Below are 15,645 nucleotides of genomic sequence, written 5' to 3' on the forward strand. Positions count from 1 at the left end.
ATACTTGATGTAATATCCCATTTTTAGACTTTTTTTGCGGGCATTGCACTATCATACAAAAATAAAATGAAATTATTACCTCCAGTTAAGTCGCAGTGATCTGTTTGCAGGGTCTTTTTGCATGTTACTTTGTTTTTTTAGTCTACCGGCTGTATTATTATTATTATTTTAAATTTGGAATTTTAATAAAATAAAGGTAAGTACATATTTTAGATGCTCCCCCCCCCTCACCCCGGCCGCTCTCGGTCGTTTGTGTGTGACGACGGTTGTATATGAGGTTTCCCCCCTCCTTTCTCGGGTGATATGGCAATAAAAATTCAGGTGGAGGGATCCCTATCCCTCCCCAGGTGACATTAAAAAAAGATTTGAAACCTTTTGGAATATGCGAACATTTTGTTGACAAGGAGTAAAAGAACTTTTCCCAAATATTCATTTTAGATTCTATTTGATTCCTTAAAGTATTCAAACCCAACCTCAATTCATTTAATTATTGGAAGGTTTGAATATTTTATTTGATGCTTTTAAATATTTGAACCATTCCAATTCCAAATGAAAAAAAAAGAAAATATTATTAAAGAATTGGAGATGATTTAAATATTATTTTGATTATTTTATTGAATTTGAAGTTTTATATATATATTAAGAAAATATTATGTTAATAAAATAAAGGTAAGTGAATATTTTAGTTTATATACATAAATTTAAACTATTTTACAAAACTATTTAAAAGGGCTGAATAGCCTTTATTTTTAAAAATGATATTTTTGTATGTATTTTGGCCAGGAAATATATTTCCTAAACTCTAAAGAATGTTTGTTATTTGAAAGTTTTTGTGGATTTTTTGGATTTGAAATGGAGTTATTTAGAGGTCATATTCAAATTCTATTAGGATTAGAAAATACCTTTGAACTTTTTGGGACAACCAGTACCATAAACATGCGGCCTATCAAACGTCGCCCGCGCCTACATATCACATTCTTTACTCCATTTCAACTTTTGGGCTGAACCCACTCTTACCTGGTTTTTTTTCTCTACTCTCTCTCTAAAAAGAACTGTTTTTCTCTTTCTTTCTTTCCCAGGTGGCCTCTGCCAAAGGCCCATATTCGCAACGCAAGCCCAGGAGGAGCATGACGCGTCCAGTGCTCTCCATTCCTCTGTGTCTTTTTTTTTTTTTTTTGCGGGTGCCATTCCTCTGTGTCTCAGTATTCTAAACATAGTCGTGACCTCTCTGAATAAGGCGACCGGACTTTGTGCTTTTCATGTCGCTATTTGGCCTGGTTTTCTCTTTCCCGAACTACAGCTTGTATGTTTCTACCCTTAGTCTTTAACGAAAAGGCAGAGCAGCAGTAACAAATATCAGGTGGTGCATACAATTCTAAATTCTTAGCACTCAACTACTCCCTCCATTCCAAAATAGATAATCCAACTTTGTACTAAAGTTAGTATAAAGTTGAGTCATCTATTTTGAAACGGAGGGAGTATACGCTAGGCTAGATCACGCGGGCCTAAATAGCTAGTTCCACCACTGTTGGCCCGTCCATGATCACAGTGTCATGTAAGCTTCTTCCAGAAGCACATATTTATTCACACGGAACTACGCATAGCCCATAAACAGCCATAGCAACACCAAGAACAAAACCTTTCTTCAGAAAAGACATAAACGCCAAGCCAGAAGAAGCAATTAGTAGCTAAGCACCTCTCAGCCATGCTCTCATATACGCATGTAGTATAAACTATCGTACTGACGAATGTCAGTCAGCAAGGCAGCTTGAACCCCATGTACGCTCCGCCGGTGTACTGCGTCCAGACATCTAGGGCTCCGAAGCAGGTGACGATCACGGTGCTGAGCGCCATGATGGCGGTGACCAGGAACACGATCATCGACACCCGCCCGGACTTCCTGACGACCCGCTCGATCAGGACCACCCCGGCGATCGAGGCGAAGAAGCATATCCCCGCGTAGACCGAGGCCTCCCCGATCCCGTCCATGCCCAGCAGGATGAACTGGACCATCGACATGGACGCGCAGAACAGCACCATGAACGAAGACGTCGCCGCCGCAGTCTGCAGATGAAAAGAAGGCACATCGAATGTGTGATCATCTGATAGCTTGCAAACTACTACTAAGTACTACGCACAAGATCAACTTGAGAACATGCACCATCATGCATGAATTGTTGCGGTCTCCGTGTACCTGCGGGGGTATCCCGATCTGAAGGAGAACGGGGTTGAGAAGCAGCCCTCCGCCGATGCCGAAGAGGCCGCTCAGAGATCCGGTCACGAAAGCGGCCAGCGGGAGCGCGAGCGCCGGCAAGCTCTCCGTCTTCGTGTGCACAGAAGAATTTGCCTGCATGAGTTGAGTACATGACCAAGATTCATTCAGTCTCATTTGGTTCTCCATTCAATTTCTGCCAATCAGAACATGAGAGACTGATTGGCCTACGACGTACCTTGCCATCTTCGTGGCGATGTGCAGCCTGCTTCTTCCTCTTTGCGTATATGATATAGGCTGTGAAAGCCACGGCGAAGGGCACCTGGGACACGGTGGCAAGCCAGTATGCCACTCCGCAGGGCTTTATGCTGATCACTCCCTGCACAGACAGCATTACACTGATGGAGTCGTTTATGCATTTCATATGATCGGTAAACGTCTACCGTCAGAGGTGCGAGCTTCCGCTGACGCCTTCGATCTGTTGAATGAACTCATGCAACAATGAATGTGGACAGGCGTAAAGACCCGATTCCAAGCACAGAAAACAGCTTCCCACCCATGGACGTGACTTTTTAACTAATACTACTAGTAGTAATAGAGTAGGTTATCTGCCTTAAACTAATGCTTTGTGCTGTCCATTCGCTGGATAACTTAAGTTTAACAGGCGATCCCTGCCTTGGACAAAGTTTGATATATCCATGCTAGCTTTATTTTGGTGCCATGGCTAGGTAGCTAGCTGACTTTAAAAAATACTGTGGGAGACAAATGGCTAGTTGAAGTGTAGAATGAACCTAGACGCTGGCTAGACACTCTTGATCATTTCTCATACCGGCCGACCTATGTGAAGTGTGCTGCCTATATAAGTACTTTTTCTTTTTGCGGAAAGTCTATATAAGTACTTATAACACATGATTTTTGAACCGGTGTCATCAAGCAGATGGAAAAGAAAATGACGAGATGGATGTTGACAATCTTGCTACAAGAGCACTGCTACACACACGATAAATTCATGCACGATCTGCGCACGACAACACATCTACACCCTTAGGTTGCCTCGTTTCGTAAATCTCTGTGGCCCAAATCATGTCGTGTGTGGATCGTGCATGCACGGATCGTGTGCACAGCACTTCCGTTGCTACAAAGCAAAAAAATGTTAGTACTGTTAATTTAGAACGTTGGTTCTAGTGTCGCCTCGCTGGTGGACAACCTGATGCTAGTGCCTGCCGACATGGCCGTGTTGGACGAAGGAGAAGCAGGCTGTGTGTGGCGGGTCGTTTTGCCGAATGCAGCCACAACATAACAATTTGTTTGTTACCGGCCGTCAGGGCCTTCCAGCAGTTTTCAGTTAAAATGATAAACAGTACTACTTTTTTCCTCCCTTTTTAAAACATATTTATCTGAGTGGGGTGTTTTGGAACCCGAGCTCGAGTAAACCCTTTTCAAAAACAGATGAAATTCATATTTAAATATGTCAAAAACTTCTAAAAAAAGGCATCTATGTATAAAAAACGTTCAATTTGCCATGTTTAAAAATCTGACATCTAAATTGTAGCCGGATCCTAAGTTTTGATTTAGGGTATGGTTAGGTCTCAGCCGACTGAGACTTAACCAAGTCTTGATCAAGTGACACAATGTATAAGAAGAAAAAGAAAAAAAACATGTAATGGAAAACTTTGTACGAATCTCCATGCAAGATCAAAGGAATATACTCCCTCCGTCCTGAAATACTTGTCGAAGAAATGAATGTATCTAGATGTATTTTAATTCTAGATACATCCATTTTCATCCATTTATGCGACAAGTAATTCCGGACGGATCGAGGGAGTAGTATCGATTGAGACATAGCGAAGCCTCGGTCGACTAAGACTTAGCAATCCCGTTTGAGTTATATGCAACAAAAAGTATACCATCGGATTTGCATTCGAAGGAAGTTTCAAGTGTGATGACTTTTGTGACACTTTGTTAGTCAAATTAGTGGCCGAAGTTAGGTTTAAACTCGAGGGCCATATATTTTAGGATGAGATTATTTGTAAAAAGGAATATCTACCGCCCGATGGTCGCAAACTTGATCCCCTCGTACACAAGCACCCCAAAGGCAAAACGGCAGAGTACATAAGAATCATGACACAAGGTTCAGAAATTTGGGTTTGCTATTTCTCAGTCGATTGATAAATAATTAATCATTTCTACATCACCTTTTTTTTGCGCATACATTTCTACATCACCTTGAGAATCTTATGATCCGGTTTCGGGATTATTGCAAGTGCAAAAGGATGGGAATATTGATCCAACAGGTATCAAAACAACTGTTTATAAGTCAACTTGAGTCATAGTCACCACATGAGGATTATTAGAACATCTTCGTTAGAAATTGCCCCCGTGAGTAGTATATATTAACGAAAGTAGCCATATTTTGCTCAGGCTGCTGCATGTTTTAGAGAGGACGTGCTAGTGCTACAAAGGCCGAGAAAGCACAGAAAACGAACCTAACCCTCCAAGCGACATGGTAGTGACATTTCGCCAAAGCAGAAAAAGGAGAAGAAGGGGCTAGCCACTCCTTTCCGGTGCATCAAAAAAAGAGGAGCATAGTGCCAAGCAAGAATGACAACAAGCGATCCCCTATCCCCTAGACGTGATTACGAACGCGCACTGCCGTTGCCGTTGCTTTTATTTGGCTTCTCATGTACTACTACGTACTGCCGTTGCCGACCTGACCTACCTATCCGTTTCCCTTCTCGTGCTTGCCCTGTGCGCCCCTATCCTATATGCGCACTGGCGCGGACGCCTTCCTATGGTCTATGGAGCGGGTCCATGGCCTGCACTGCTGCAACGGCAGCTCCAACGGCCTACGCGAGGGAAGCGGAGGAGAGAGCGCGTAGGCCATACCTTCCCGTGCTTATCTCCGATGAAGACGTGGAGCAGGAAGAAGCAGAGCCAGACGACGACGAGCACCGCCACGTCCTTCCACGGGAACCCCGCGCCGGCGCCGGAGCCGCCATTGCGAGCCGCCTGGCCCCCGTCGTCCTCGGCGGGCTGCGGGAGGCCGCCGAGCAGCAGGGGCTCCTTGTGGTCGTGACGCGCGGCGGCGGCGGGGGCGCCGGCGCCGGCGCTCTCGGACCGCCAGATCTTGGCCCCGGCGCGGCACGTCTTGGCGGTGCAGAAGGCGAGGAACAGCGAGAAGAGCGCGGTGATGAGCCACTCCGGGAACATGACGTTGCACACCACCCCGATGCTGACGCCCAGGAGCAGGCACGGCTGGAACAGCAGCGCGATGTCGTAGTCGATCAGCGCCGGCCGGCCCCGCGCGCGCCAGAGGTTGTAGAGCACGTTGGACGCGGCGCCGCCGGTGACCATGAAGGAGGAGTAGGTGGTGGCGCGCTTCAGGGTCAGCCCCGCCACCAGGTTCAGGATGGGCAGGAACAGCGACCCGCCCCCGACGCCGCCGGCGCTCGACACGGACGCCGCCAGGAAGGCCAGGACCCACGCCAGGACGGTGTGCCGGCGCACGCCCCCGGCGCCGGCGGCGTGCGAGGACGCGTCGGACAGGTAGTGCTCCCGCCATTGCGAGAGCCGGGTCAGGAGGTGGTGGCCGGGGTGTGAGTGTGACGAGGTGGAGTTGGACGCCGCGGCGGCGGAGAGGAAGCAGATGGAGGTGGCGGCGACGAGGAGAGGGATGACTCGAGTAGTCCACGACATGTTTTGTCTCGCTCGCTCTGCTTGTTGCAGAATGTTTTGGGTGCTCTGTGTGGGTGTGGGAGGCGAGAGGCGAGATGCTCGTGCCTTGCGGCTGCAGGTTTTATATGCGGGTCTGGGTGTGCGTGACACGAAAAGACTGGGTTATGAAAAGGATTTGAATCGTTACAAATGCAGAAAATTAGCTTCAGATCTAAAGAAAAAAAAAAAGATATGTGCCACTTCAAGACGTCCCCATTTTATTCGAATGTCAAAACGTCCCAATTGCAAATGTCCACTCAGTTACATGGAAGTGCATATAACACCACTATGTTCGTGCAAATAAAAATTATGACAATAGTAACACTACATGTTCCCCGCAAAAATTTTAAAAAACATTATGACACTACAATACTAGTATTATCTTTTATCTGGCCCAATTATAATGTCTAGTGAAGATACCAAAACGCTCGTTCTCTTCCTCGTTGTATAGGTTTCTTGAGATCAAAAGACCATATCCGTACAACCAGACGGCTCAGAGTTGTAAATAACACTGAATAATTGTTTTTCAGTACAACCTTCGTCGACCAAGGTTGTCAACGCTTGAAATCTATTTTCTCCCGCTTTGTGGATGAGAACAACCACGACGCAAGTGCGTGTGCAGAATCTGAAAGGAGGGGGCGTATACCCAGCGAGCAGAAAATAGCTAATGGAGAAAAGGAGATAATATGATTTGATCAAAAGCTTCCAAGAAACCAGAAATTGCTAATGGAGGTCGGATTCTGTGGAGCCCGAAATAAATCAAGAATCAACTTTTCAAGTTTCAAAAAATCTGATTTTTTTATACATGTACACATATCTATGTACATGGGTATTTTCTGAATCTTTTGAAACTTAAAAGGTTGGCTTTCAATTTTTACAAAAAATCAGGCTCCATTGAGCCAAAAATCCTCACTCCCAATAACCAGAACTCTTTCGGCCTGGAAAAGGCAATATTTCCTTATTTATCTTGTAAATATTTTCTGATACCAATATTATGCAAACAAAATAATAATTTACTACTGTACGTAGCAACTTAAACTTCGTCAGGAACTAATCGTTCCTTGTTTGACTTGGTGAGTATCGACAGCACAACATAATTAACCGGTGGTATTGGTCCAGTTGCAACACAGTTTACCAGAACTGATAGGAAATCTCTAGTAGTTGCCACCGACACATATGCACATAAATATTCACAAATTAAGGGCTATTATTGAAAATGGAATGAACAATCTCGTTATGTACAAGTTCTTGTAAGATAGAAACCCCAACTTCACATCACTAGGGCTTCCATACACGCAGGGCCATAATTCGACCTCCCTTTCATCCTTTCCTTGGTAAACTTATCATGAATGCTTATAAATAGTGGAGTACTACAGAAGAGAGGCCAAGAACTCCAGATGGAGAAATGAAAGAATTAACAGTTACACACGCACGGGAAAGACTTCAGCGATTCAAGGAGCTCCTCCACCAGGACCATCACCAGTGATCATCTGCAAGGCATGCCAACAGCCTATGACCATTACTTCCAAACGAAATGGTTCAAGCAATTTTAGCACCCTAAAACGACACAGCAATATACAATATATGTTGAGCACCACTTTTTATTTTTATTTTTATTTTTACTTTTGGAGATCGAGCACCACATATTATTAGTGCAGAAGAAACGCCATGGAATATGTGCTAAGAATTGAGAAGATCCAAAACATCATTTAAGCTCAATTATTCAGATGCAATGCAACACACTACCTCAGAAGTTCAAACAACTTAATATGTATGCCTGTGCTTAGAAAAAAGTGCTGTGGTGCTTACCTTTGATATCGTCACTGGCATAAGTCCGGGAGTAGCTCACTATCTTCACAATCGTCTTTGCTATTTACAACTCGAGCTGGGCCTCCGTGTTCAGGCTCTCAGTGTTATTTACAAGCTCGGCTTGGTGGTTAACGTTCAAGTTCTTATTTACAGCAGCAGCAGCAGCACTATCTTCTACTAAATATTGGCCAACACTGTTATCATCAGAACTATTTGGGACTTCAGACATGCAATCCAAAGAACTGCAACTGCTTCTGGAAGAGAGTCTACCATCTGCTGAAAATCCAGACTTATGTCGCTGCAGCAACCCACTTCTGTTACTATCAGGTGTGTTCACCCTAAAGGTAAAAAAGAAGGGAATTAGAAATTAGCACAATGATCAAAATTGAATAACATCAACACACCATCATCATTATATAAGGAAGATTTATCAGCCTTTATCAACCTGATGGATGTACTACATGACTAACTTAACACAATCACTAACATAAAGCACCAAGCACAAATGTAAGCTTAGAGCAAACCTTGTCTGTTGAAACCTAGATGTGTGAAGTGAGTCAAAGACCGGTATGAGATTCTTTGACCTTGATTCCACATTATAACTCTGGACTTTTTCAATTTCGATTTCCCCTGAAATGTTATCAGTGGCATATGCTTCTAAGGTGTCGCTCCCTATTACTTGAAAGTGCACCTGGGCCACCGGTTAACACACAGGTGTTATGAATGCAGAAACATAGAAAACATAAAAGACAAATGTGGTATTGGACGAAAACAGGTAAAAAGAAGTACCCCGGATCTTGACCAGACTGGAATCTGCACAACATGTGTCTGCAGTTCACTCTCCGAAATATAATAATTATGATTTTCATCAGCGCTAAGCTTCAGCCTTTCAGTAGCAGCACCATTGGATGGATAGATACTAGTTCCTTTCCGGACCACTTTCTGGAAAATTTTATTATTTTCACCACTGTCAAAATCATTATATAAATTACTCTCAGCAGTATCTCTTCTATTTCTCTTTTGACAAACATCCCACTTCTGAAGAGGTTCAATAACAAATCTTGTGTCAGTTTCTCTTTGAGATCCATAAGTGGCATCTGAAGGATAATCAATTCCAGAATCTGGTTCAGCTGAGTGATGGAGAACATACTGTATGATACTCCCAGAAGGAGAAAAAACTAGTAAATAATACTTCATGCAAAGCAAACTGTCATCTGAATTAACACCACCCTTGCAGTTGTGAAATGTTGAAGCAATAGCACCAGAAATTGGACTGGAAACACCTGTTGCAAATGCTGCAGCACCATGGACAGCACCCTTCAACAAGTTAGTCCCATTTCTTATTCTACTAACAACAGATAATGCGACAGGGGGGCCAGATAGAGAAAGCATCTTCTGACTAAGGCTCAAAGAGGGACTTGCGTTTTGAGACCAATGAGTGGCATGCTTAACTGATGAATCCACAACATAATTATTTTCTGCAAGGTTGTTATCACTATAGCGAAAGCTTGTGGATCCACTATATGGAGATATTGCAAAGAAATGACTTGTTCCCCTCGACGAGCTAATCAGTATCCATTCACTGTCGTCGCTAAAGCTGATATCTTTTATGACCTATCATAAAGGTCATATTGTTATAAGTCATCAAATATAAAGGAAATGGTTAAGTAATACGAATGCATTTAGCCAGAAAATGAAATATGAATGCCAGCTTACCGCATTGGTGATGCCTCTTTGCAATTTAAACAAATGAACGTAGGCACCATTTGGACCATCTTCTGATGCACTCCCATCCACAGAAGGCATAATGCGAAAAACGTTGATGTTTCGGCCATGAATAGAAGCTGTCACCAGCAAAGTTCCACTGGGATCAAAACAGAGTGCTGAAATGGGACTTGTATGTGCCCTGAACTGAACTATCATTGCTTTAGATACAATATCTCGAACAATGACCTGCCATTGAAAGGGAACAGCATCTATGTCACATTTCATGAAGTACATAAGACAAACATAGCAGATAGCACATATAATTGTAGAAAGACACATGTTTGAAGTTAATCACAATTTAGTAATTCAACTTAATCGAAGAGGGCAAGGTTTTGTCATCCAACGCCCATCCATCTACTATCTTTGATTCCCACGCCAACCAAAGGCAGGAGGGATTTACTTTCCACCCGTCCTACTAAACTACCTACTTTATTTAGATTTTAGGTTCGAGAAAAAACTACACATCGCTACAAGGAAACAGAACTTTTCATAATCTTCTGAATAAAGCAGATTAACAAAATCTTTTCAGGGGGTTAGAATATAGACAGCCATTCTATTATGTTGTCTCTATATGGTAAATAATATGCCACAACCATGAGTTTTGCACGGCATCTACACAGGGTTGCATGGAGCAGACGATACTCGTGAGGAATACCAACCACATTGTCAGGTTGTTACCCACAGTCACGTCAGTTATTAGGTCCCTAACGGTCTTAAAATTCGTCATTGTATGTATGATTCGCATGTGGAGACAACATAATAGAGTATCCCATATGCCATAACCGACTGGTTTACCACCTTAGGGATAAGAGAGTTCATGAAGAACATATGTGCTGTGATAAATAACGTACCGTTCCTGCATATTCACTGTCAATAGTATGCCCATTTGTTACTCCATTTGCTTTGAAGCCAGCATTCCCTTGCTTTATATTACCATTACCATTTGGAATCATGTCTGAATAATACCTGGACAGCTTCTTATAGCCAACATCACCAAGCGTCACAATGCCAGCAGCCAATTGCTTGCTTGATTCTTTTGCATAGTATGCAACCACACTGCCGTTTGAACCAGGAGGCGGAACTATGGGAGACAGGCTCAGAAGCTGAGGGCTAACACGGCCTGTATTTGGAACTGGAACTGGACTCCCAGAATACGCAATCCATCTTGGACCTAACCCAAGTGGGCCATAACCAGAAATCGGTGAAAGTATAGGGCTGGTAAGAAGTGTATAGTCCAGCTCCAATGTCGCAGCATCAAAACAATGGATCTGCAAAAGGTTTGTTCCATTAAGATCATCCATGATCCAAACACCGATTTAGAACCAGGAAGTATGCATACCTGAGTAGCCTGAGAAACAGCTACAACTCTAGGACTGCACCTTATGGAATAAACAGCTGATCTGAACTTCATTGAATGAACATAACCGTGGTCCTTCAGCGAATAAAAGCGAACGATGGTAGGCAGTTTTTCACTGCCACTATTATGGTAAGTGCCATTAGTTCCATTGAAGCCAGGGCCATTGGCATCATGGCCGTTTGCACTTCCTGTGCTAGTTCCACCACCAGCAAGAGCCAGCAATGGCCGTGCATCTACAAATCTGTCTTCACCTCTCTTAGAGGCAATTGGTTTCTTCAGCAGTTGTATGAAAGAAACAGCACCATCATGTCTTGATTCTATCTGTCTTACATCATCGGCTTGTTCAACATCCCATACTTGGAAGCCTGATCTGTATGCTAGCAGCAAAACCTGTCGCAGCACGTCACCCCCACATTCAAGTTTATCAAACCCAGCCCATTGTACCTGTAAATCACATCAGAGGACATGTATTAGCACATTTTCACAGTGAGATATTATTACTTATGAGGATTATAAGAATCAAATCATATATTCAAGAAGATTACAAGCCTATACACTTTGCATGGAAATGCTAAGCATCTAAAATACTGACTATAACACAATGATACTTGTCGGTATGAACCACTAACCATCAGTTTCAAGATCAGGAACAACTTTTTTCTTGACATAAAGTATATTTCAATACATAATATGGTGATATTCAAGGTTAATGACACAGCAAATTTTCCGATTAGCCCTTTTTACAAGAAATGTCGTGTTACAATGTCAAAAGGTTAAGAAATCAGAATACAACTCACACTCCCATATCCTTTAGTAGATTCATTGTGCATAATGAATGTATCATTACAACTTTACACGCACAAGGAATGATTTAGAATATGCATTGTCAGAGTGTCCTGACCTGTCCCAACAGGAACATTTCAGATCCGGATAATTGCAACCAGAACTCAAAGCTAGCTTGTATATTCATGAATCATGATAACTCTTATGATTCCACATCTGCGGCTCGTCTACTCATCAGACACTTTGCATTTCTGCTAGATATTAGCTACTACAATATAACATGCCAAAAGAGCAAGTACACGATGCAAACATCAGCAGTTGGGTATATGGTGCTCAGCATAAATGCGTCGACACTAACAATAAATACCAAAATTGCCACATACGGTTGTGCAGCTCTGGTGGAGGAACAAAATTGGCAGTTCCTTCCGGCCACAATTAATTTTTTTGCTCCGTTTGCATCGGTTACCATTATTAATGCACACGTGGGACAACTAAAATCGTGCATACTAGTGTCCAATTATTAGCAATCTAACCAACACTTGCTATGCTTGAGGAGCGACCAGCGGAAAAATTCAAAAAGAAAAAGAGGATCGAAAGAGGGAGTGGGGGCGGAACCTGGTCGCGGCCCGCATCCTCGTCGTGGCTGGCGATCGAGTTGACCAGCGAGGCGCCGGCGGAGCGCAGCGTGGAGGCGGCCGTGGACGCCCCCGAGGAGACGATGCGCATGTAGCTGGAGAGCGAGCGCGCGGAGAAGAGCCCGCCGCCGCCCCCGCCGCCGGTGCCGCGAGGAGCCTGCGCGCCGTTCCGCATCAAGCCCAAGCCAAGCCCAACCAGGGACCCGTGCACGCTACCGCCACCAGGCACCACCACCGCTCCTCCTCTCCCTCAGATGCGAAACGGAGCCTTGGCCTGCAAGCTAAACCAAACCTAGACGGAACGCTCGCTTGGCCTGGCCTGGGCGGCGGCGGCGCTGCGACGATCGAATCGGCGACTGAGGTCCCCCCGGGCTGTTTCTCTTGGGGCTCGGAGGAGGCTCTTGCAAGAAACAGCCCACCAACCGTATCCTCAGGTGAGCGACATGGCCGAGCTCGGAGGTCGCGTGTTGGGGGAATCGGCGCGGGCGCGGGGGGCGGGAGGCCTGGATGGGGCGGCGAGGACTGGTGGTGGGGAGGCCGGCGAACTGGTGGTGGTCGGGCGAGCAATTCGATCGGAGAAAGCGAGGGTTTGCGGTTTTGAGCCCTGTTCTTTCTTTTTTCCTTTGGCCGTGTGGGAAAGGGAAGGGAAGGGGACGGAGACGGACGGGGTCCTGGAGGTGGGATCGATTAGGTGAAAAAATATTGAAAAATCGGTTGCTGCTTCCGCTGAGTTTTCGAATCGAATCGGAAAATAATAATAATGATGTGGAGCGAAGCCGGTTGGCGTTTCCTAGTTTTGCTTGGCTTCGTGTGGAGTTTTGATGCGGCAAGAAAGCGAGAAGACGAGGCGGCCAAGGAAGGGAGCCGAGGTTAACGAGTAGTAACGGGGATCGATTATCTGGCCTACCCGACTACGTTCGCGTCGTCGTTGCCTCGCCGGCTACGCTTCCCAGCTCTCTATCTCGTGTCGTGTGGTCCTCTCCTTCGCGTCCGACGGATCTGCCTGGCACGGTCGGGTTCGGTGGGTCGATTCACCGCGCTAGGTGGGCTCATTGGCCCGGTCTGTCATGAGTATGCATCTTTTTCTTCGTTTGAAAAAGTATGCATTTTTTTAACACAGTACACGCGCATACACTCACCCCTATAAATGCACACACGCACACCCTATTTCTATGAGCACCGTCGAGAGACTGAGTCAAAATATCATCTTAAGATTTACGAAGTCATCGTAGGCGCCACGTCTCCTCCCACTAAAAGCGCATCGCCGAAAATCCTGAAATAAATCCAGAAATAATGCGAGCACCAGGACTTAGACCCTGGTGGGCTAGGGATACCACTGTTCACAGAAAAAGTATGCATCTGGATCGTTGATGCCGTGTGTTTGCCGCCCCATTTATTTGACAATAGAATGACAGAACGTTCTCTAATAAATACCTAATCACTAAAATTCAAAGGTACTGTTACTATTGTCGGTGCCACAATTTGTCATATGTGCCTGACGGCATTAAACACCTCTCTGGTTGGCGCTTCGCATCCACCCGGTATTTAACGTGGCCACGCATTGGGCAAAAAACACACACCACACCTTTGCTCTCCATCTCCTCATGCACCTCACCCGCCATGGCATCCGGCTCCAAAGCCCTGTGGGACGGCCTCTCCAACGAGCAGAAGGAGCTCTCCGTGTTGGGTAACGTAGTAATTCAAAAAAAAATCATACGATCATGCAAAATCTATCTAGAAGAAGCATAGCAACAAACGGGGAGAGTGTGTCCATGTACCCTCGTAGACCAAAAGCGGAAGCGTTTATCAACGCGGTTGATGTAGTCGTACACCTTCACGATCCGTCCCGATCAAGTACCGAACGTACGGCACCTTCGCGTTCAGCACACGTTCAGCTCGATGACGTCCTCGCCTTCTTGATCCAACAAGAGGGGCGAAGTAGTAGATGAGTTCCGGCAGCACGACGGTGTGGTGACAGTGTTGGTGAAGAATAATCTCCGCAGGGTTTCGCTTAAGCACTACGAAAACTATGACGGGGGATAAACTAGAGGGGACAGGGTTGCCGGCACACGGCTTGGTGTTTCTTGATGTGTCTTTGGTGCTAGCCCTGCCCCTCTATTTATATGTTGAGCCCTGGGGTCAAAACTTGGAGTAAAAGCCTCCTCAAAGTCGGTTTTCCCCGAAAGGCAAGAGTCCTTCTCAGACTCCAGGGCTAGACGCCAGGGTTCCCGGCGTCTACCCCCTAGATGCCAAGGTTCCTGGCGTCTAGCCTCTGGTCTCCGCAAAACTTCCTTTTGCACTTTCCAAAAGCCTCGTGGGCTTTCCCCTTTGGCCCAAATAAAGTGTTTTTGTACCCAAACATTTCGGGAGACATCTGGAACTCCTTCCGGTGAATTCTGGAACCCTTCCGAAGATCAAACACTATCCCATATATCAATCTTTACCTCCGGACCATTCCGAAGCTCCTTGTTATGTCCATGATCTCATCAAGGACCCCGAACAACATTCAGTTACCAACATACATAACTCATATAATACTATATCGTCAACGAACGTTAAGCGTGCGGACCCTACGGGTTCGAGAACTATGTAGACATGACCGAGACATCTCTCTGGTCAATAACCAATAGCGGAACCTGGATGCCCATATTGGTTCCTACACACTAGTAGAAAAAGGGTCTAATGTTCAGCTCATTAGTCCCGGTTTGTATTTGAGCCGGCACTAATGTGACCATTAGTGCTGGTTCCAACGGCTGGGCGGGCAGCGCTCATTAGTACCGGTTCGTGGCGAACCTTTAGTACCGGTTCGTGCCACGAACTGGTACTAAAGAGGTGGTGGCCTTTAGTACGGGTTGGTGGCTCCAACCGGTACTAAAGACCCCCCTTTAGTACGGGTTCGTGCCACCAACCGGTACTAAAGGGGTGCGCTGCCACCCGCCGTGCACAATGTTTAGTCCTACCTCGCTAGTTGAGAGGAGCTCGCACCGGTTTATAAGCCCCACCGCGGCTACCGTGTCGAGCTCCTCTCTAAGTAGGCCTTTGTGGGCCTATTGCAAGTCTTCTGCCCTGTGGGGCCTACTGGGCCATACGGGCCTGCATCCTGGCCCAACTAGAGGTTGGGTTTCTAGTCGTATGCAGGTCGTGCCGGCCCAGTAGGTGAGTTGTTTTTTCTTTATTTCAAAAAAATTCAAAAAAAATCCTTTAGTACCGGTTGGTGTTACCAACCGGTACTAAAGGGCTCCCCTCCCCTGGCGCTGGCTCGTGCCACGTGGTGGCCCTTTGCGGCGGTTCGTGCAGAACCGGTACTAAAGGGGGGCCTTTAGTCCCGACCCTTTAGTGCCGGTTATAGAACCGGCACTAAAGGGCCT

General features: G+C 45.5%; 1 protein-coding gene and 1 pseudogene across 2 annotated transcripts; both read right to left on the reverse strand.

The window, feature by feature from the left end:
* Positions 1-1,506: 1,506 nt before the first annotated feature.
* Positions 1,507-6,027, reverse strand: LOC123079408 (sulfite exporter TauE/SafE family protein 5). Its single transcript, XM_044502177.1, has 4 exons — positions 5,099-6,027; positions 2,451-2,591; positions 2,195-2,347; positions 1,507-2,064 (listed from the first exon to the last, which is right to left on the reverse strand). The coding sequence occupies exons 1-4, from the start codon at positions 5,906-5,908 to the stop codon at positions 1,756-1,758; spliced, it is 1,413 nt and encodes a 470-aa protein (XP_044358112.1). The 5' UTR covers positions 5,909-6,027; the 3' UTR covers positions 1,507-1,755.
* Positions 6,028-7,113: 1,086 nt separating this feature from the next.
* Positions 7,114-13,093, reverse strand: LOC123079409 (autophagy-related protein 18f-like; annotated as a pseudogene). Its single transcript, XR_006437954.1, has 8 exons — positions 12,258-13,093; positions 10,842-11,303; positions 10,354-10,770; positions 9,452-9,688; positions 8,525-9,349; positions 8,260-8,426; positions 7,736-8,073; positions 7,114-7,416 (listed from the first exon to the last, which is right to left on the reverse strand). The product of XR_006437954.1 is annotated as an autophagy-related protein 18f-like (transcript).
* Positions 13,094-15,645: the final 2,552 nt, after the last annotated feature.

The sequence above is a fragment of the Triticum aestivum genome, chromosome 3D (assembly GCF_018294505.1).
Source record: "Triticum aestivum cultivar Chinese Spring chromosome 3D, IWGSC CS RefSeq v2.1, whole genome shotgun sequence".
NCBI lineage: Eukaryota > Viridiplantae > Streptophyta > Magnoliopsida > Poales > Poaceae > Triticum > Triticum aestivum.

What these genes read in the sequence shown, in the direction of transcription:
- LOC123079408 (XM_044502177.1), bottom strand. Translation starts at nt 5,908, where the DNA reads ATGTCGTGGACTACTCGAGTCATCCCTCTCCTCGTCGCCGCCACCTCC. An exon ending in TCGGAGATAAGCACGGGAAG is followed by an intron (nt 2,592 to 5,098) that starts GTATGGCCTACG and finishes CTGTCTGTGCAG; the next exon opens with GGAGTGATCAGCATAAAGCC. An exon ending in ATCGCCACGAAGATGGCAAG is followed by an intron (nt 2,348 to 2,450) that starts GTACGTCGTAGG and finishes CAACTCATGCAG; the next exon opens with GCAAATTCTTCTGTGCACAC.